General features: G+C 37.6%; 1 protein-coding gene and 1 long non-coding RNA gene across 2 annotated transcripts in view; both read left to right on the top strand.

The window, feature by feature from the left end:
• LOC134799162 (uncharacterized) overlaps positions 1-23,564 on the top strand; it is a 409,935-nt gene that overhangs the window by 84,672 nt on the left and 301,699 nt on the right. The gene's annotated exons all lie outside the window — the stretch shown is intronic.
• LOC134799158 (uncharacterized) overlaps positions 1-23,564 on the top strand; it is a 143,938-nt gene that overhangs the window by 11,996 nt on the left and 108,378 nt on the right. The window contains exon 2 of the mRNA XM_063771566.1: positions 1,851-1,903. Within this exon, the coding sequence (XP_063627636.1) occupies positions 1,867-1,903 (37 nt within the window). The 5' untranslated portion in view covers positions 1,851-1,866. The remainder of the gene's footprint in view (positions 1-1,850; positions 1,904-23,564) is intronic.

Genomic DNA, 23,564 nt, shown 5'->3' with positions numbered 1-23,564 from the left:
TTAAACGCTCTATCTACATCTACGGAGTTGCCCCAAAGAATTATACCATATCTCAATGTAGATGAGACGTAAGCGTGATATGCACTAAGGGCGGCCGCAAGTGAAGCCACTTTTCGTGTTCTATCTAAGGCAAATAAAAACCTATTAATTTTTAAGCAAATGGATTCAATGTGACTTTTCCAATTACAATGTTTGTCTAAATTAAACCCTAGAAATTTCGTAGTTTCAACCTCTGTAATTTTCTCGTCCCTATAAGTGACATCTACTTTTAATGGGTTTGCTTTATAAGTCTGAAATTGCACTAATGTCGTTTTGGTTACATTTATTCTCAATTTATTTTGACTCAAATAGGCAATGACAGTTTCCAGAGCGTCATTTATATCTGTTTCAAACGTATCACTATTTCGACATTGTATTGCAATTGTTGTATCGTCAGCAAATAGTAAGCATGGATGGCTGATGCATTGTGGAAGATCGTTAATATAAGCTAGAAATAGAATTGGCCCTAATATACTCCCTTGAGGTACCCCACTGATGTTTGTACGGAAATGTGACCTATAAACCTTTTTTTCACCTTTATTCAGTGAAGTAATTTCTGTGCATTGCTCCCTATTTTTTAAATAACTTTCTATCCAAGTATATGCATTGCCTCTAATTCCATATTTTTCTAATTTGTATAGAAGGTTTTCATGACAAACAAGGTCGAAAGCCTTAGTCATGTCTAAAAATAATACTGCTATGGGGATTTTATCATTCAGGCTCTCGGTTATTAATTTTATAAGTGAAAATGCTGCTAAGGAAGTAGAGCTGTTCTTTCGAAAACCATACTGAGCAGTGCTTAGTACATTATATTTATTGAAGAAGACATTATATTTATTACCTAACTAAAACCCAGTGACTAAGCTCACTGTGTGAAATACTTTCTTTAAAGTTTGATTGAATAAATCTAGGTTATTACATTTTATATCTGTTATATAAATAAATGATTTCATAAAATACAAATCTAGGTTATTATAAATCTGGGATATATGTTATTTGACACAATATGAGTAAACTTATATTGAAATCAATTGACATGATATCCTTCTTATAAATATAGGGTTAAGGTTTACTCTCAAAACTTTATTGGTTTTTATTCAAAATACGTGATATAATCACGTGTCTTACAAATTTTTAAAGCTTTAGGCCAATCAAAATTAGATCCAAAAAAAGCGTTTTGAGGAATTAATTTCCAGCAAGCTAGAAATCATTTTAATACCTTCATTAGGTCCTAAATTCGTATAATCCGAGTTTGCTCCATCCCAGGAGGTGTAGATACATTTTGGGGGCCCTGGGAGATACATTTTACCTTGGATTGATAAAACCACTCGATGTAGAAGGGACCCACCGTCAATTACAATGTCACTACCAGCAAGGTTGTTGTGGATTAGACACTGGTGAAAAAAAATCGGATTTTAACACGATTATACAAAAAAAAATCATAGTGGCGGCTATTTTTTACAATCTTTGACTACAAACTCATATTAAGGTATCTTTCGGATCCTCAGTTGTCAATTTTTATCATGATTAGAGCAAATTTTACGTACCGTTTTTGAACTACAAGCAAAAAACTGAAAAATAGCAATTTTTTTTCCACAACTCCTGGAATGGAGCAAACTCGGATTACGCTAATTTAGAACCAAATAAAGGTATTAACGATTTCCAGCTTGCTGGGAATTAATTCCTGGAAAAAATCTACTTAGCATCATAAGGGCTTTTATAGGCATAAAATGCTTGTTAAGTTTCTCCTAATTAATGTTCCTTTAGGCTTTAATATGAATACAATGTGTAATAATGAATAATTGTCGCAGGTCGGGCTCCGGCAGCATGTTTTCCCTGTGTCGCCGGTACAAAGATGAGCACGGTACGTTAATTCATCATTATTAATTAATATTAATTTATATTAACAGCGGCAATTAATGAATGTCGACGATTGGAGGAAGCCAAGAAAATCTCGTGCTAGACTGTTTTTGTTACTCAAATATTTAGAATTTTTTTTTATGATTGTAAACTAGGTTCGTTGAATTCGTCCGAATTTGGAAAAAATCTTTTTTTCTGTGCTATTGATCTCATTTTCATCAGATCATCATCTGAACACGATCTTGGATAGGGATGTTATAGGCTTTATGGTTTTATCAAAGTAAAAAATTGCGTTTGAAAAAAAAAACTAGGTTTTTAATTATCTAACTAAGTATAACCGTTTTTAGGGTTCCGTACACAAAGAGTAAAAACGGGACCCTATTACTCAGACTCCGCTGTTCGTCTGTCTGTCTGTCCGTCTGTCTGTCTGTCTGTCACCAGGCTGTATCCCATGAACCGTGCTAGCTCTAGGCAGTTGAAATTTTCACAGATGATGTACTCGTATTTCTGTTGGCGCTATAACAACAAATACTAAAAGCAGAATATAATAAACGTGTTTTTTTTTGCTGTTTTTTGCGTAATGGTACGGAACCCTTCGTGTGCGAGTTCGACTCCTGCTTGGCCAGTTTTTTTACGTTTTAACATCCCGAATGTTTTCATTTAAGTCGGCTTAGCAATGTTTTGTCAACTTCCAATCAAGTAAGAAATCGCGTCCCACAAAATTGTCCTGTATGTCATCAGCTTTCTCGATTCCCACCGAAATGTATCGGAAACAGAAACATTTGTTTAGACGCTGCGGTGCGTTTAAGTAGATTAAAAAACTCCTAAGTCCCGCCAGCTGTCGTCCGCATCGTTGAGGCGTTTTATTACTTCAGGGTGACGAAACCATTATTAAATCATATTTTTATGGAATGCTGGGAATGCCCCGTTTTCAATCATTTGATTTATTTGACACCAGGTTTCCGTAGCAAAAGTAATCCATTTTTTCTCTGTGGTTGGGACACACACAATATTATATACAAATTGTATACCTACATGGAAATTAATTGTAGATTCAGAACATTAGCCCAAGCAATAAGAAGGTATAGAGGGAAATGCTAGGAACACAATTTTTGACTCTGTAATTTTATTTGGACTAGTTAGGAGGTGAACATATCAAAAGTCCCCGGCCGTAGCCCGTATGCCGGGGGAGGGGGGAGAGGACCGTAAGAAGGTCCCATTTGTGGAAAAATGTCCTATAATATTTATTTATTTTTCGGTTTTTCACTTATATCTTGGAAAGTTTGCGTCTTAGCGACATGACTACTTAGACAAACCGAAAGCTGATTAAATTTGCTACAAGTTTAATTTAGTCAAGTTTTTCGATATTTCCCTCTACAACTTTTTTTGAGCATTCGTTGCCTGACCTACATCTACATTATTATTCTGGATTAGATCTGAAGAGTAAACATTTTATCAGGTTTTATCAAACTCAGACTTTCTCATGAACTCTCTCATGATTCCATTGGATTCATATTTTCCAATACGGATAAATTGTCACATCGTAAACGTCGGAATTAAAGGTAAAAACAATGAAATTATATCGCGGTAGACCCGTTTGTGTAATTAAATATGTGTACAAAACGCGAGAGTTTAAAGTGTTACACATATATGTGTCTATGGGGCTATTCATAAATTACGTCATTTCAAGTTAAGGGGTGGGGGGGGGGTCTGGACATCGGATGATGTAGCATGACGTAGGAGGAAACGGGGTCATTCGAAGAATGATTTTAGGGAAGGGGGGTCAAAAATCGATGACGTAATTTATGGACAGCCCCTATGTGTCAGAGTCGTTTACCTTAAAAGTTAAGAGAATCAGAATCAGATACAGTAATGTATTTTTGAGAATTACAATATTTGTGCCCATCAAATTATTTGTTCTATCAAAAAACTATTTGAAAATTATTTCAAAATGTAATATTCAGGATTTTTGAATTTTGTGCACATTTTCCAACTTAATAGGTACTTATTGTAAGTATTAAGTTGGAAAATGTGCACAAAATGTGTTTCTTAAACTTAGTTAAAACTCCAAGTTTTAGCCAGCTACGTTTGTGAAGGGTTGTCTTATATAAAATTCAGAGAAGGGTTAAAACATCAACACCTGTAATGTTTTGTAAAAGGTATCGTAAAGGTTTTGTGTATCGAAATGATACAATGTTAATTTCTGCAGATGTTAGGAATAAGGTAGCGAGAGCTCTATAATATGTAGATCCAGTCGTCAGCAAATATATCAGCAAATATATTTGCTGGCTATGGATGAGGTCTTGGTGGCTTCGATGGCAGAGCGCTGGAGTATCGATCCAGAGGCCGTGAGTCCAAGTCTCACCCAAGACAGTATTTTTTCCACTTTTAAATTTATTCTAAGCTTAATAGCATCGACCGCAGACGTTTCTGCTTAGTAAAAATGAAAATATATCAGAGTGACCAAGGCGCTCATCAGGTCCTATTGCTAAGAAATACAAGAATTACAAAGAATTGCATTGGAGTCCGCTAGATGCGGGTGGCGCAAGACCGGTCATTGTGGCACTTTTTGGGGGAGGCCTATGTCCAGCAGTGGACGTCCTCTGGCTGATATGATGATGATGATGAAAAGAATTACATAGAATTATTAGTTATTATATAGAAGAGTTTATAAGTATAATAAAGCTTTCGATTAATTCTATATTTACCTGCTTAAGCCAATTGGAGATTTTTGCTCAATTGTCTTGAATTAAAACATCCCCCATTACAAAACGAAAACAATTATTACCTTCTCTAATCTAAATAGAGCCGTTAATAGCAGCATTATTTGACTCCAGCACCCCATTAAATGTCTTACCCTATTTCCAAGAGAAAGGGTGAGATGTTTAATCTTTCAACTAACGGCCGAGATATAATTTGGCGGCAGTTTGTGGGTCTTGAGGTACTTAGATCTTTATGTAGGCGTTATTTAAGAGAGCGTTTCTGTTACCTATACCGCTGCTGTGAGTTGCTATCGAAAACTGTGAATACATAGGTAGTTTTAGTTAAAGATGAGATGGAGCCTGTGCCCAGAAGTGGGGCGTATATAGGCTGAATTATTATTATTATGTGTATCATTTACATAATCTCGGGACCATGGGGTCCCGGACATTTGATAGGCTTGCGTGGAGCCGAAACGAGGCCCCTTGTAAATAGACAATTAACTCTAACTGTGATGTTAAGGCGGGATTCCACCAGTGTCCGGCACTGCGCGGCACAAGCATTTTCAGTAAAAAAATGCTTGTGCAGCACAGTGCCGCACACTGGTGGAATCCCGCCTTTACACTAACCGACGATTATCCCTGTATGCGCTATAATAGTGCACCCAAGGATAAAGCCCCGGTTAGTGTAGGACTATTGCAAGAAAAAGGAACAAAAAAAGAACTGGACTATTGATGGATTGAGATGCTAATGAACCGGTAACCGAGACTATGGAAGAGACTATGGCACCTGCCTTTTATTATTATGATTATTTTATAAATAAATACAGAGAAACACATATATCTTACATTTGACTTCCTTGCGACATCCGATATCGGATCGGACAATGTGAAAACGCTCTTAATCCGGCAGGAAATCTTGTACATCGTGATCTGTGAGTCTGAGCACGTCGCTGGTATAATGTGAGCATTCAACACGTCGAAGGTTGTTTGCATTGGTTCAGTCAGAGGCGATACGCTGGGTTGGCGTTGTGAATAACAGTTACTTCTAGGTCATGAATAAGGAAATCTAACGAAGTGATCAGATTAAGTGGCTTTTAATAAATGGATTTCATTTTCAAAGGCACAGAGAATATAATTATCTAGCTTGAGAATTCAAGAAATAACCTGACATAGGTTGAATTGACGTTTGTTTGAATTTAATTATATGTTAACGTTTATGATGGGCTTTTAGGTATGATACTTACCTCCCAATAGGAATTTTCATACGTTAACTTAATTTCAGTTTTCACTTCTATAGTTTTTACTAACATACCTACTTAATTTTATATCTGGCGTATTTTTAAATGTAAACTTCATTTATAATACGTACTGCATTTTAGACAAATTATAAAATAAAAAATACAAATGAACTAATAACAAATTTGGTCAGAGTCAAATAATTATGTAAGTAAACAAGTAAGGACAACATAAATTGGTGTCAGTAAATACGAGTATATAACGTATAAAACAGTAAACGTTGTATTTCACCTAATTCCCTCTTAAACCGAAGTGGTCGTTGATATAAATCCGTACTAAAGAGTTAATACTCTACTCTAATGGCAGGATGTTAACGGCTTGGGGGCGTCGTACGAACAACTAGATACTTCTAAATTAATTAAATAATAAAACAATTAAGATAAGTTACGTGGGCTTCATTAAGCGTGGGCTAGCGGCACGGATGAATGAAAGTTTGTTCCATGCGGTTGATTCTGTTGAACAATTTTTGAAACAGAATCAGGCTCCACTGTACGTACGTAAGTAAGTAAGTAAGTAAGTAAATATTCTTTATTGCACCATTATACATTTTACATACATCTAAAACTACAAAGAAATTTTAACGGAAAAATAGAACCCGGTAACAACAGGCGGTCATATCGCTAAAAAGCGATCTCTTCCAGACAACCTCTGGGTAGCAGGAAATATAGAACTCAAACAAAAGTCAACAGGTAGTGCACGGAGCGAAATATGGAGACTATTAAACACAAACACACATATTACATACTACTTATATTAGTATTACAACAAAACCTAATACACAAATAAATATACAATATATATAATATATATTTAATATTTATACTTACATATATACAATATATAAAATGGCAACTTAAGGCAGTGATAAAAAGTATACTTTCAGCTGATTTTTGAAAATGGGGAGAGATTTAGCTAATCTTAATTCTACTGGCAAAGCATTCCACAACCGAACAGCCCGGAAGGTAAACGAGGTGTTATAAAATTTTGAAGTAGATGAAGGAGGAGCAAGAATATGAGTCTGAGAACATCGGATAGAAGAGAGATACTTGAAACGCTCTTTGAGATAAGGTGGTGTAGCGGGGTTAAAGAGAATGCCATAAAGAAGGGCGAGGACATGAGAGTCACGGCGAAGTCGAATAGGAAGCCACTTGAGCTGAGAACGGAATTGTGACACATGGTCATATTTGCGCAGGCCAAATATAAACCTTATGCAGAGATTCTGGAGGCGCTCAAGCTTATTCAGCTGATCCTCCGTAAGGTCGAGATAGCAAATGTCGGCATAGTCTAATATGGGCAGTAAGAGGGTTTGAGCTAGCGCAATCTTAGTGAAGTAAGGCAAGAAATTTCGAAGTCTGCGGAGTGATGCACTTGCTGCAAACATTTTTCTGCTAACCTCACGCACCTGAGGCGCCCAAGAGAGACACTGGTCCATCATGACACCGAGGTTCTTTACCTGGAGAGAGTAGGGAATCTTAATGCCGTCAAACACAATGTCAGGTAGACAACCAAAATCAATCCGAGCAGTAAGCTTTGAGCTACCTATTATCATAGCCTGAGTTTTAGTAGGGTTTACCTTGAGACCGTAACGTTTGCTCCAATCTAAAATGCTCTCCAAGTCGGTGTTCATGGCGCAGATAGTCTGTGATAGATCGGCAACAGAGCCCTGAGAGTATATTTGAAGGTCGTCGGCGTAAAGGTGGTAGGAGGACAAAATGTTGGAAGTGATAGAATTTATAAAGATGGAAAAAAGAAGAGGAGACAACACGCCGCCCTGTGGGACACCAGCAAGCGTGTTGCACCACGAAGATCGAGAGGAAGTACGTACCGTCAGTCGTAAATATTATTCAGTAGGGTTTAAATATTACCAATAGCGAAGTTTAATAATCGAAATCGAAATGAAATAATTGTAGAATGGCGTCGTTAACGATGATCGGTATACTAGTACATAGACCGCCATGATTGACGAATGTACCTTTTATGTAGGAAATCAGACGGTGATTTCGACTATATTTTCGAATTTGTCAATAAGAAGGCGCGAAAATCACGCTCACGATTCAGGTTTGGAAGCATTCCACGTGCTGTCCTGTACAAACGCATTTTCGTGTATTATTTTCGTGTAACTTATGTATGACAGATGATTATTTTTAATCATCTGTCATAGAAAAATAAACTCATACATGCAAAGCTTCAGTTTCGCGTTTACGGGACACCGGTAGACAATTTCATGGCATGCTCTATTCAATTGCCGCATTTTTACAACAAAATTGTTTAGCCAGACTATAGTCATCATCATCATATCAGCTAGAGGACGTCCACTGTTGGCCATATGCCTCCCCCAAAGAGTGCCATAATCACCGGTAATCCGCCACCCGCATCCAACGGACTCCCGCGACCCTTACCAGGTCGTCAGTCCACCTTGTGGGGGGTCTACCCACGCTGCGCCTTCCGGTACGTGGTCGGCACTCGAGAACCTTTCCGCCCCAATGTCCATCGGCCATATGATAGTATGCTCAAATAAATAAACACATACCACAGTGAAGCCGCAAGCGAAAGCTATCTAGTAATTTAATAAAGTACAATACAACGGACTGGATGTACGGCCTCAGGCACTCTGAACAGTTGCGAACTTTAGTCCACAGGGTATGGAACTAAATTAACTATGTTGCTCCAATAGTATCAGAGGGCAGGGGGGTCAATTTCAACAGTACTAGTTTTTTGTGTCATTCCGGTGTAATTCTTTATTTACGTTTCTTCGATGTTTCTTTTAATGTCAATCGACACCTCAGACTGTTCTTTGATAAGCCTCTTACAGAGCACTTGATATCTTAAGCCTTTTGAGAATTATCGGAGATTAAAAAAATTTACTCGCACGTGAATGATAAGTATACACAGGAATGATATAACACTCCACCTGAATGACATTTTTCCACCGGAATGAAAAAAATGACTCGCACGTGAATGATTAGTATGCAAAGGAATGATATAACACTCCACCTGAATGACATTTTTCCCAACGGAATGAAAAAAATAAACACAGGAATGTGAAAAATGCTAAGAACTGCCTAAATCAGCCAAGTTCAATAATTAACCGAAAATTTATTTCGAATGCCCATGTTCTATCTAGCATATCGAGTATTTCTTTAAAAAGTGCCACTTTTACTAAATTATGGGCACAATTTATGGTACTTCTACTCGAGATAACAAGCTCTTTCAATTTAAAAACGAAAAAATTGTCCCACAAATTTAATAGGTACAATTTTAGAATTTCCATTTGAGTTACCGCAATACAAAGCCTATAGAAATAAGCAATACAGTAGAAAGTACATAGTCATAGTCATAGTCATTTATTCATAAAACAATATACATTGCGTTTGAATTTTACCTTATATCACAATTACAATTTTATAAATAACAATTAGAAATTAAAGTATTACAAATTATCTAACATAATAACAAATTGAACAATAATTGGCTTATTATAAAATATAATTAATAATAATAATAAAGTATATGTCAATTGGTCTAAATTAATTAATAACTATTATGTCAGAAAGAAAAAAAAAATACTACTTAATTAGTGTCCGACCGAAGGTTCGGTTTCGGTTTCGGTTTCGGCCAGTTTCGGCCAAAAAATCATGTTTCGGCTGTAGTTTCGGTTTCGGCCAAAAAACGGCCGAACCTTTCGGCCGGGCCGAAACTTACGAAATGGTACTTCGGACAAAGACCAAAAGTTGGGGAATAAATAGGACAACAATATTAATACATATCTACATATACTGATTCATGTATAGGTACAGAAATTAATTGGTTTATTATAAAACACAATTCCACTAATGAGAGCGCCACTGGACGGTCGACGCAGTTTTAAGAGGCTGTCAATACCTATAAAGCGCACACTGTTTAATTGTATCGGAGTGAATGAAATAGCACTGTCGCACGACTCGCACGTAGCCGTTGGCCGAGTATCAGCTCGGCCCGAGTCGAACGATGTCTTTTTCGCTCTTATTCAGTCATTTTTCTATCTACCACTAATGGCAAATTTTAAGCGAGGCTAAAGGCTATGCTCAACTAGGGCCGCAAAATTGATTTTATCAATAGTTAATATTTTGCGAAGCTGAACAGCTGACTATTGATTAAAACGAAAAAAAAAAACCCTTATAACGGTCCCCAGTACAGTTTTTCATACGAATGCTCGACCTTAGCCTCACTGTTTACCTCAATTTACCATTGGTTTGTGTTCCACATGTCCTCTACTCTACTTCAGCATAGCCTTTGTCCTCGCTGCGCCATGCTCGGCCTGCGGTCTCGCTTTTTAATACAATGGACATTGGTTGGAGTCTGTGCTTAACTACTTATCCTGAAGCTCGAAGCACGGCTTTGACTTCGCATGAAAGTTCGCCTCACTGGGGCACTTCGGCCTTTTAGGCCCGGGTGTAGATCGGTACCTTGGCCTTGCGATATTGTTAACAAAAAATTTCGCGCTCGCTGCGCTCGCGTTTTTGGTTGACCCTGTATCTACATGTTAGCTAGACCAAGAAAATTCTGCAATGATTTTGATAGCATACGCAGTGTTACTAGTGCAAATGTTATTTATACGTCATAATTTCATACAAGTTTTGACGTTTAAAGTAACACTTGCACTGCATGTGTTATCAAAATCGTTGCAGAATTATCTTGGTCTAACTCTAGTAATTTTCTTAAAAAACTGCTTAAGTAACATCAATTTCAAGGACATTGGGTGTTGACAGCCCCATAATATGTGTGTAAAAGCGGTTTTATGACATTTTTTCAACGATTTTAACAAGTCTACAAAAGTTTCGGTTTCGGTTTCGGTTTCGGCCGAAACTAGAGCCAAAGCCGAACATTCGGTTTCGGTTTCGGTTTCGGCAAAAAAACATGTTTCGGTCGGACACTATACTTAATAATACTATGTTGTACTCTGAGCTGACAAAAACTCATCCACAGAATAGAAGCCCTTCTTCAACAAATAAGTTTTGAGACAATTTTTAAACAAATTCAATTTAGTGACTGACTTCAAATCGGATGGCAATCTATACAGTACGACGATGAAGCTCACGAATTTCCTGAAACTGCGCCAGTAATAAAGAAGTCGTTTTACATGGATGATCTAATGGTAGGAAATGAAAACATAGAAGAAACGAAGAAAATGTGCCAAGAAATCAAAGAAATAATGAGAAGAGGAGGATTTGAAATGCAAAAATGGTCTAGTAATTCCGATGAAGTTTTAGAATATTTGAAAGAAGACAATAGTACAAGAGACACGCTAGAAATCAAAATGGAAAAAATTATAAAGATTCTTGGTTTCACCTGGAATAGACAAGACGATACGTTTGAAATTACAGTAAACTTACCTGAGATGAGAAGTCCTATAACAAAGAGGTCTGTACTTTCTGATGTTGCTCGTCTGTTTGACCCTTTTGGGTGGCTAGCACCTGTAATAATAACTGCTAAAGTTTTAATTCAGAAGTTATGGTTGAGTCATCTGGGTTGGGATGATGAGTTACCATCGGACTTGACAGACGAGTGGATTTGCTATAGGGAACAACTGATACATTTACAAAACGTCAAGGTTCAGCGTTGGTTAAACATGACACGAGAAGATGATCACATTGAGCTGCACGGATTTTCAGATGCATCCACTCAAGCTTATGCAGCCGTGACGTACTTGAAGGTTGTTAGAGGTAGTGTAGTACACGTCTCTATGATCGCGTCTAGAACTAAAGTCGCACCATTGAAGCAAGTTTCTGTTCCAAAATTAGAGCTTTCTGTGCAGCCTTATTAGCAGAATTGATCAGTGATGTCGCAGAAATTCTGAAGATTCATAAAAATAAAATATTTGTTTGGACGGACTCAATGGTCGTACTAGCTTGGCTGCAATCTCAACCTAGTCGCTGGAAAACATTTGTAGCAAATAGGACAGCAGATATTACACGATTGATAGATAATGATCGTTGGAGACATGTGCAATCTGCTGACAATCCTGCGGACATCGCGACAAGAGGAGTCAAAGCTCAAGAATTAGCTACACAAGATCTGTGGTGGAGTGGGCCAGAATGGCTTAAGAGAGATCAAGTTGAATATGAAAAAAGAGAAATTGCACAAACAGAATTAGAATCAAAAACGACATGTCATGTACTTGTAGATGAAAAGCCTATATGGGAGAGATTTTCAACAATGTCACGAATGAAGAGAGTGCTAGCTTATTGTAGAAGAATGTTGACCGAAAGAAAAAGAGAACTAGAAGAGAATAAACACATAACAGTTAAAGAAATGGAAAAAGTGGAAGAACAATGTATAAGGTTCTATCAAAATTTAGTATATGGAAAAGATATAAACGATTTGAAGAAAGATGGAAGAGTTAAAAAAAGAAGTACCCTAATCACACTTGCACCATTCTTAGACGAGAAAGGTTTGCTAAGAGTGGGAGGACGTCTTCAAAATGCCTCAATGTCTGAAGAGACAAAGCATCCAATTATTATTCCACGCAACCAACATATTACAAAATTAATTGTTAATGAGGCCCACACTAGAACACTTCATGGTTGGAACCAGTTAATGATGACTTACGTGAAAACCAAATATTGGGTTATCGGCTTAAAGTCATCCATTCGAAAATGCATTTACAATTGCAAGATCTGTGTTGTAGACAAAGCTAAAGTCAAGAATCAGTTCATGGGCCAGCTGCCAACAGTCAGAGTTAACCAAAATCGTCCCTTTTTAAATAGTTGGCGTTGACTATGCTGGACCTATTTTAATGAGAACATCTAAAGGCCGAGGACATCATGCGACCAAGGGGTACATTTGTTTGTTCGTGTGCATGGCTACGAAAGCTATTCATCTTGAGGCTGTATCGGATCTAACTTCACAAGCTTTCATAGCTGCTTTTAGAAGATTTGTTGCGCGCAGAGGCCATTGTAAAGATATTTGGAGCGATAATGGTACCAATTTTATTGGTTCTGCTAAAGAGTTGAAATACATGTTCGAACCTGGGAAAAACAATTTAGCCAGCGAGGTGGCAGAACTGCTAGCGACTGAAGGGACAACGTGGCACTTCATACCCTCAAGAATGCCTTCATACGGAGGCCTGTGGGAAGCGGGAGTTCAGTCTGCCAAACGACATTTAGCCAGAGTAAATAAGGATACTAAACTGACTTATGAAGAATTAGCGACTCTGTTGACCCAGGTCGAGGCATGTCTAAATAGTCGTCCTCTTTGTGAAATAGACAGTACCACAAGAGTCCCACTGACGCCAGGACATTTTTTAGTGGGTGAGCCCTTGGTCAGTGTTCCAGACTTAAATTACGAACACAAAAAAGTCAATATACTTACCAGATGGCAGTTAGTACAGAAGATGACACAGAACTTTTGGCGCCAAGGTACAGCCGGAATCTTATTTTGTCGGACTTGGCGGGGGCATGGCAGTGCCCCCAAATAATACTTAAGCACAAAAGTGAAGCTACTTTTGATATCATTCCGGTGTTATTTTCATTCTGGTGGGTATTAAAGCCATTTTACTACACCGAAATCACCGGAATGAAATTGGTGGAATGATAAACCGAGGTGAAATAAAATTATAAAAAAATAACTAAATCCCACATTCTTTAACTATCGCGACATTTAAACTCACAAGTACAAAATACACGATCTGTAAATATTTGAAAAATAACAAATATGAAACAAAAAACATATAGCAAACTCCGGAATGATATTTTTTTTGTCCCCGTAACATCGAAATGACATGAGTCACGTGTGTAGCGGATCTATTCGGCATCACGTCGACGTCTTCTTGCGGTGAGAGCCGCGGCACAACTGACTCTCAAAGTGCGCAGGAGGCGGGGGGGCGTACGAAATCAAACTTAGCCAATAACCGTCGACGAAATTTGTCCGCGGTAATAAGGATTATTTTGCCGGACAAATTTCTTTACGCATAATAAGGGGGTTTATTAAAGAGTTAGTAAGCAAGTAATATTTTAAAGGGTTCTTTATTGATATGGTATTATAATGAACTAAAAACTAATTTGATATCTTGTATAGTTTTAGAGTTATGCGGCATTAAACAAGAATAACTGGGTTCCGGACAACCCACCTGAATGAAAAATTGGGCCTTTATCTTTTTTTTTCAATGATTAAATTATTTCATATTTTAATATTAGTTATTGCCCGAGGTCGATAGCTAAGAGATGTTTCCAAAAAAAAATAGTATATGACTATTTTGACTTTCTGCACCAGCGTTTTCAGTCTTGCCATCAAATTTTATTGCTTGGGATATTCACCCAGGGGTACGTCCACAATTGTGTACAATCAGTGGCATATTTTTTGTCACATATAGTTAGTGTAAGTAACACTTTATTGTACGGAAGAGAGGAATACAGGTACATCAGTGTTGGAAGGAACTCGAGTTTTTTTAGTCTAAATTTGAATAACCTAGACTCGTTTTTACGACACTGCGTAGAAAAAAACCGAGTCTTTTAAGTCTCGAGACTATTGGATAAAAATTCTAACGTTTCAAATTATATATAAAATCGATAAGAATCGGTTGAACTCGATCTGGCTTCCCGTTTTATTACTTGGGATAGAGTCGAGTTAGTAGTCATATCGTAAAATTGTTACGGCGTGAGTTTACTATCGCCAACTGCCCCTATCGAGATCTAGTGTAGTGTAGGAGTAGGAAGTTTGTTACTCGCCCTAGTGTAAAATCTATGCATCGTACACAAACTGCAATACAATACAAATCCTCTTTATTGGACACCTTAATAAAAGAAAACTGCAACACAAGACCGCCTGTTGTTTACTTAGTAAACAACAGGCGGCAACAATTTTTTGTTAACAATATCGCAAGGCCAAGGTACCGATCTACACCCGGGCCTAAAAGGCCGAAGTGCCCCAGTGAGGCGAACTTTCATGCGAAGTCAAAGCCGTGCTTCGAGCTTCAGGATAAGTAGTTAAGCACAGACTCCAACCAATGTCCATTTACTTAGTAAACAACAGGCGGTCTTATCGCAAAGAAGCGATCTCATCCAGACCAACTTTAATAGTCTAAAGGTGGTCTGGCTAAATTATCAAACAATTATTGATTGTACGAGAGATGTGAAACCAAGCCCCTTTATTTAGTGATTAGAACTGGTCTAACGCGATATAATTCAATTGTTCTACCTTATCTGACGTTTCAACTGGGTTGCAGCCGACTGACGATAAGGCCAGCATAATGTCAACGGAGATATGGATGAATACCACTAAAATTCCCCGAAAATACTTTATACAAATGTTCGAGGATGACAAAGAAATTGATACTACCTGTAGCGTATGTTGTCCGGTTGGGACACAGGGTGGTGAAATAAGACCACAGTTGTTACTTACCGTAAAATGGGGTGAGTAGGGACAAAACTGACATTCAAACCTCGATAAAACTTTATTTTTACATGTGGTAAACTGATTTTTATACATAATAAATAGTGTCCGACCGAAACATGTTTTTTTGCCGAAACCGAAACCGAAACCGAATGTTCGGCTTTGGCTCTAGTTTCGGCCGAAACCGAAACCGAAACCGAAACTTTTGTAGACTTGTTAAAATCGTTGAAAAAATGTCATAAAACCGCTTTTACACACATATTATGGGGCTGTCAACACCCAATGTCCTTGAAATTGATGTTACTTAAGCAGTTTTTTAAGAAAATTACTAGAGTTAGACCAAGATAATTCTGCAACGATTTTGATAACACATGCAGTGCAAGTGTTACTTTAAACGTCAAAACTTGTATGAAATTATGACGTATAAATAACATTTGCACTAGTAACACTGCGTATGCTATCAAAATCATTGCAGAATTTTCTTGGTCTAGCTAACATGTAGATACAGGGTCAACCAAAAACGCGAGCGCAGCGAGCGCGAAATTTTTTGTTAACAATATCGCAAGGCCAAGGTACCGATCTACACCCGGGCCTAAAAGGCCGAAGTGCCCCAGTGAGGCGAACTTTCATGCGAAGTCAAAGCCGTGCTTCGAGCTTCAGGATAAGTAGTTAAGCACAGACTCCAACCAATGTCCATTGTATTAAAAAGCGAGACCGCAGGCCGAGCATGGCGCAGCGAGGACAAAGGCTATGCTGAAGTAGAGTAGAGGACATGTGGAACACAAACCAATGGTAAATTGAGGTAAACAGTGAGGCTAAGGTCGAGCATTCGTATGAAAAACTGTACTGGGGACCGTTATAAGGGTTTTTTTTTTTCGTTTTAATCAATAGTCAGCTGTTCAGCTTCGCAAAATATTAACTATTGATAAAATCAATTTTGCGGCCCTAGTTGAGCATAGCCTTTAGCCTCGCTTAAAATTTGCCATTAGTGGTAGATAGAAAAATGACTGAATAAGAGCGAAAAAGACATCGTTCGACTCGGGCCGAGCTGATACTCGGCCAACGGCTACGTGCGAGTCGTGCGACAGTGCTATTTCATTCACTCCGATACAATTAAACAGTGTGCGCTTTATAGGTATTGACAGCCTCTTAAAACTGCGTCGACCGTCCAGTGGCGCTCTCATTAGTGGAATTGTGTTTTATAATAAACCAATTAATTTCTGTACCTATACATGAATCAGTATATGTAGATATGTATTAATATTGTTGTCCTATTTATTCCCCAACTTTTGGTCTTTGTCCGAAGTACCATTTCGTAAGTTTCGGCCCGGCCGAAAGGTTCGGCCGTTTTTTGGCCGAAACCGAAACTACAGCCGAAACATGATTTTTTGGCCGAAACTGGCCGAAACCGAAACCGAAACCGAACCTTCGGTCGGACACTAATAATAAATGTTCCAGGCGTTTGAATTTTAGTATTTTTTGTGTTTTTGTTTAGATGTTTCATAACTTTAAAGATAAATACGAAATAGTAGGAAATCCCAGCTCACCCTGTAGTAGGGGTGAGGAGGGATTTCCTACTAAGGTGAGTTTTGAAAATTGTTAGATCGACATTTTGGGATTATGAACATTATAATAGCTTGGATTGTTATTAGAATATATAATTAACGTAGCAGTAGCCTGTAAAAACCAACTCACCCCTCTGTCATCCCTCCTCACCCCATTCATAACCCAACTTTACTGTTCTCGTAATCCCTACTCACCCCATTTTACGGTATGTGCCGTGCGACCGACCGTCCACCACCGCGCCTGTCCACGGAGTGCGACTGGACGGTAGATCACATGGCACCCGTTATATCGCATTTACTATACTATACCCGTTTATGTTTATGTTCATTGTCTTCAGCACGACACACAATACTCACAGCATCCGTGCACTGGTCCAAAGATAGATCCCCTGGTTTCAACATGTGAATTACAGCTGGTCCCAAGTTGACGATAACTTGAACCCATCCTCTCTATTAAATAATCGCTCGCACGCGTTAATTATAATTAAGTAAATGACATTTAGACATCAAAACGTGCGTTCGAATTGGCCGTCAGTTCGAACTCGCATAATATTGCAAGAAAATAAGGTAATAAACAATTGTATATGTTTACGAATGTAACGATAGTTACACGTGGTGGAGCAGAGGTTTACATTGGAGAAACCTCTTGTCTTGTTAGAATTTTTAATGTGTCTAATGGAAAAGGGAACTTGTAAGTATAAATAATGGATTCGTATACAAAAAATCTTGATAAATACATTGGTACTTAGGTACGAGTCCGGTATTGAATCTCGCAGTCTCCGGTTAAAGTCACTATAATAATTACCTAAGGCTTGTCAGCTTTGGCTGCAGGTTGCAAATGTAAATTCATGCCACTAGAAACTTCTAATCAAACTGCCTTGCCTCATTTTGCACTACGCAATCCAGACACAATACCCACAGATTGCAGACATTCAATTCACCAGCTATATTTAGGCTTTCATATGTTCTAGCAGGTGCGTCACGTCTCCGGCGGGAGGCGAGGCGGCCATTCATAAAACTAAGTCGGATCGATAATCTTCTCATAGCTACCGAGAAACGCCAATGTAATTACTACAACGAGCGCCTCAATGATCATTGCTCTTTAACCTTTCGGAGACAAAAAATGTCTAAAATAAAAGCAGCGATGGACGATGTTATTCCCAATTTCGTCGTGCAACGTGGCGTGAACTTGAAATCTTTTCAAGTTTAAAAGTAAAGGCGGAGGATATTAGTTTGCACGTTGGCGTTTATTAAAGTTTAATTCGGAGCTTAAGGGAATTTATAGTTTCTGGGAAATGTATTGAACTAAAAAAGGTCCACTGTTGGATATTAAAGGGTATTTAATATCCAACAGTTTGGCTTTTTCATACATCTTGGCTGGTCCATTTTCTATGGGAGGGTAAATATTTTTTTTGGTATTTCGGGGTTGGTCCTATAGTAAAAGTTGCTCAGTATAATCTCAAAACCTACCTGGCAACGGGAATACAGTTATTTTTTAGCCAACGTGTATACTCAGATACAATATTGACAATACACAACGTGTACTACAACCAGGCTGTTAATTTTATACGGGAAAAACCATTAAAAATTCAGAGTCATCAACAATTCAATATTTAAATTGACTCCGCAATCAGAGCGACAATTTTCGCGTGCTCCCATAAATAATAAAGATTGAATGCAAATATGTGTAGTACAGTCACCTGCAATAATATGTTACACAACGAAGGCCGTAAAAATACCTGACCCGATCTTATTTGTAGAGCCAGAAGAGCGTGTCACATATTTTTGAAGCCTTCGAAGAGTAGCATATTATTGCAGGTGACTGTACAGACACCAACACTCTTAACAACGATTCATAGGTGGACCTTGTTACAAAAGGTATAGGTCCACCGATGGACAGTTAAAAGAGTGGGTGATTACCATCAGCATCATGAGTATAGGTACCCCTACTGGCCGGTTTTTTACTTTACTTTGGACTACAAAATAAACTCACGGTACGTACTATAGTCACTATACATCAAGATGCTTAAATGTATGAAATTGTAGGCCATCGTTTTTAAATACCCGTGGTTGTTGACATGTACATTATCAACGATTTAAATTCTCGACATTTACCTACGATAAAAATTCTCGTACATTTAAGTCCTATGCTTCATCGTGACAATTCGACGTGTTTTTGCGTGATTTTTTCTTAACAATAAGAAAACATACATTCATGGTAAAGTTATTATTATTATTACCAATATTTGTTTGTCGGCTGGGGCAGAGCCAAGTGCAGAAAAACAAAGCGTTCCTACCCCCAGACCTATTACTCCGTATCATTCATTCATTTTATTCTTTTAAAATTATGGCTTCAGCCCATTGGGGCTATTTCGCCAGTGTCAAGGTCGTAGTAGAAGGGTAAAACGATTGAAATTGTACGGTTAGTACAAGACAGTGTACGGTGATTTAGCTCTTGTAAAGCGATAGCGGGCTTTACAAGAAACACGTGGACAACCGGCCGTAGACTCCAAAATGATGGTTAAACGTGCTTCAAGATAAATTCTCCATTCACTGCACACTACCACATTAGTTTACTGTATAATAGGCTATCGATATTACACTTTAAACAATATTAATGAGCAAAAAACGAATCAATTAATCTCGCCGCGTGCCATCAAGATGGCGCTCGAACCGGAAGTCACTCCGTATCTTTAGGTACTTAAATAAAAGTAAACAAATAATCTGTACATTTTCGGGTAGTTATAACATTTATTGATTAACCAACCAAATACAAAACCACCTGGATCTGTCATTCAACGACCTGACTTTAACCTACATTATTTGATCATGCTTAAGAAGCCAGTTGTACTCTTTTAAATACCTAAAGATACAGACCCCATTGGGAGATCGAATAAATATTAAATTACAATTTTATATGTATATATATTGCCAATAAATTACCAAAATTGTACAATTACTTCAATAAGAGAATATACCAACTTTCGTAAGAATGTTGTAACTATCGTTCCCTTACTAGATATTGCAATATAACTTCTTTGTAATATAAGTAATATTTTGCATGTCTGCAAAGAATGCTAAAGTCTTTGAAGTTCACCAACAATTATGGAACAAAAAGTATTGGAAAAAGTCTTTTGAGTTCAATATACCTACATGTTTTACAAAAGTATGATTAGATTGCAGTAATTTGTTGCAGCTGTTTGCAAATGCAAGTTATAATTTTATATGTAAACTAGCTTTTTCCCGCGACTTTGTCTGCGTGGAAAGATGGTGATGATCATACCCCAGATTTTTGGGCGCGGGAATGATTTCGTGTGTTTATAACTTTGTTTACTGTAAAATACAGGTACTTAGTTACAAAACTGAATAAAAACTACATAGGTAGCATCTAAGCTCCAAACAGGCTAGAAATTTTCAAATAGTTCCTTTTTTTATATTAGGTTTCCGTGCCCAAAGGGTAAAAACGGGACCCTATTACTAAGACTCCGCTGTTCGTCTGTCCGTCTGTCTGTCACCAGGCTGTCACACGAGAACCGTGATAGCTAGACAGTTGACACTTTTACAGATGATGTATTTCTGTTGCCGCTATAATAACAAATACTAAAAACAAAATAAAATAAATATTTAAGTAGGGCTCCTATATAACAAATGTGATTTTTTTGTCGTTTTTTGCGTAATAGAGTACGGAACCCTTCGTGCGCGAGTCCGACTCGCACTTGGCCAGCTTTTTACAGTTTTAACCTATTTTTTGGCTAATGTAAATTCGCGCACCCAAACATCCAGCGTATGATGATGATTGATAATATCTATCATGTTATGTCCTTTCTCGGACATTTCAGCGGTTTAAGAGGTTGCTTTGTAATGAAAAATCAATAATACAAAGTAACCAGCATACTTTGTTACTTAATTGTCTTTGCTTAAGGGCATCCCTGGTTCATCAAATATCTAATCCACGTTTAGCCCAGCAAACTAATTAATTGTGAGTTAATAAAAATTCAAGTCCCGTCCAACTTTCCCTAATCGACGTTCGCCGCAACCGGTCGAAGCATCCAAAAAAAAAGAAATTCTAGATATTTTGTTACAGCCATTGTTAACAAGTAAAAACCAAGGAATTTAAAGTAACTGTCCGAACCCACCGCCAAAAATCATTACAACTTGGCTTGGCACAAACATTTACGTGAAATAACGATGACGACGTCGACGATGGACGACGAACGACGACACGACGCGACGGGGAGTCAGGGGAGACGAGTGGGGATGAGAGGAATCCAGCGGAGCGGAGAAGAGATGTGGATTACAACTTACAATCAATGCTCGTCTCTACCTCAGTGGAAAGGCAGCCTAAAATCAGTTACTAATTTGAATAAGTTGAATGGAATTTGAAGGATAGTATCGTAGTCGAATAAGTTGAATGGAATTTAAAGGACAGTATCGTAGTAGAAAAATTGTTTTGAGATTGGCAGCCAAACCGAACGTGTCATGCATACTGTATGAGTTCTACTTTCGTAGTCATAAGAACTACTTTTCTTTGTTTTAATTATAAAAATAATTTGTACTAAACCCCACGTACCAAGACGTCCCGGTACCAAGACATCTAACGACAGTATCGCAATGGGAGTAGGTATCCATTGCTTATGGGCATTTCTCAGGAGGGCCATTTTTACGTGTCCAGGGCAATAAATGATTGAATTTACTGTTCAATAAATCTGAATTAATTTAGGCATGATCTTCAGCCTATATTCTGCCTGGGACACTAACAAATTATTTATTTATTATTTATATAATACAAGAAAAAAAATGTCAAATGCCAAAAATGATGTTCGGTGGGAGTGTCCCGCACCCAGATTTTGTGAAACAAAAAATTATTACTCAAGATGGGGCATTAGATCGGAGTTATTATGTGTATTCACGCATAAGGTATTAGTTAACTTATCATATTCTTTATATCACAATAATGTGTTTGCTCAACTCATTGAATAAAACCAAATTTACGATGTGTCCCGGGCTAGTGCCTGATTTCGGTGTAATTTGCAAAACATGTCGGTACTCCTTCAAAGTTGTAAACAAGGAACTCAGTGTCTCAAACATAGTATGCTTTAGTTGTGCCTTAACCGTTAAATAGAGTAGAGGTACAGTCACAGTATAATAAAGTGATTTTTTAAAGGTGTCACCGTCCTTCGGTGGGTTTGGTTCTATGTTTTTTTGAGATCGGTGGTGCATTTTACTCCGAAAGTTTTAGTGCATTTATCGTTATGGATGTGATTAAGAAATCCTCTAAAGTACGTAAATCCATCATTATTACATCTCCTCTGTATCACTCATGGTATTTCTGTAATTGCTAAAAAGCGATTAATTTTGACATCGCTGGTGTTGATTTCCTTGGATTCGGTGGATTTTTTGACCACCGATATCAAAAAAGTGATCACTGAATTCAAATCCTGCTTTTTAAACTAGTTTGTTGTACTAATTTATCACACCTAAGAAGCGCAAGATACGTTGTATAAACGTAAAATTATCTTTGTAAGTAAATTAAGTCGTAATAGGTACAAAAAATCACTAGTTTACTATGAGTAGTTTTTTTAAACCAGACGTGTGTTGAAACCTGTAGACCCAATGTTTCTTTCTCTGTCTTGATATTCTCTTCAAACCAATGAAGTAGGTAAATTATGTTAATTGTCGTCTGTATCACCTGAGGCCCTACACCTCGATACCTTTAAACATGTCAGCCATGTTAAATGAATGCAGTCAATTAGATCCCACTTCGTTTACAATAACTTGTGTATGTAAGTACTATGCAAGGTGCACCCAAGGGACAGGATGTTCAGAACAAGGGATTAAAAATAAAGTGGCCTTCTAATGTCCAGATCGCTTCAAAGACGCTGAGCGTACCTTACTGATCGATATTTCTAAAGGATAGCCATATACACAAATTGAACATAACAAATGTTTTAACAATCCTCAATGTCTTATGTCTTTAAGTCTAAATATAGGAGTTACAAATTAGCTCAAGTGTTTGAGGGTGCTGGAGATCTCCAGTCCAAAAAGTGTTAAAATAATGTTGTTTCATTGTTTCTCTTACAATGTGTTACGGTGCGGTGTGCGGTTAAGAAGATTAGGTATGACCTAAACCTTTTGAACACCAAGGACACTGAAGGTTGATGGGAGTTGTTGTGCCTATAATAGAGTTAGACCAAGATAACTGAAATAATTAACAGGTAATTAGATCTTCAAGCATTAGTCGACCACTTCAAATAGTTTTAAATTGATGGAGTTCACGCTTTAAAACTCTGTTATTCAAAAACACTTGTTTTCCGTATTGCATCACATTGTTTTATAAGTGCATTAAATATTTTTTGAGCATTGAACACCACTCATAAGTTTCTTGTTTATCGGATGTAGGTAACATAAGTATCTTTTTGATGCGTGTGCGGTCGGATTGTATGAAACAAACATCTTCTCCTTTATGGCACTAATGTGCGAATATGTGGTCGACATGTCTGAAACTCGTTCCAGGACCATACATCGCCCATCACCCTATTATATGAGGACAGTCAAATAGTGTGGGATATCTTCTAGAGATGTTGTTTTACAAGCCGTAATTAGGTTATTTTAAAATCTTCAAGTTATGTAAGCTTTCGAGATCATTAGCCTTGTTACATCGCTTATAATCAAATAAGAATGAAAAATATGATTAAAATGTAATATGATTGAGATATAAAATTGAAATATGATT

This window comes from Cydia splendana, chromosome 18 (genome assembly GCF_910591565.1).
Source record: "Cydia splendana chromosome 18, ilCydSple1.2, whole genome shotgun sequence".
Taxonomy (NCBI): Eukaryota; Metazoa; Arthropoda; class Insecta; order Lepidoptera; family Tortricidae; genus Cydia; species Cydia splendana.
The sequence above is the reverse complement of the archived record's forward strand: the minus strand, read 5'-3'. Positions and strand labels throughout refer to the sequence as shown.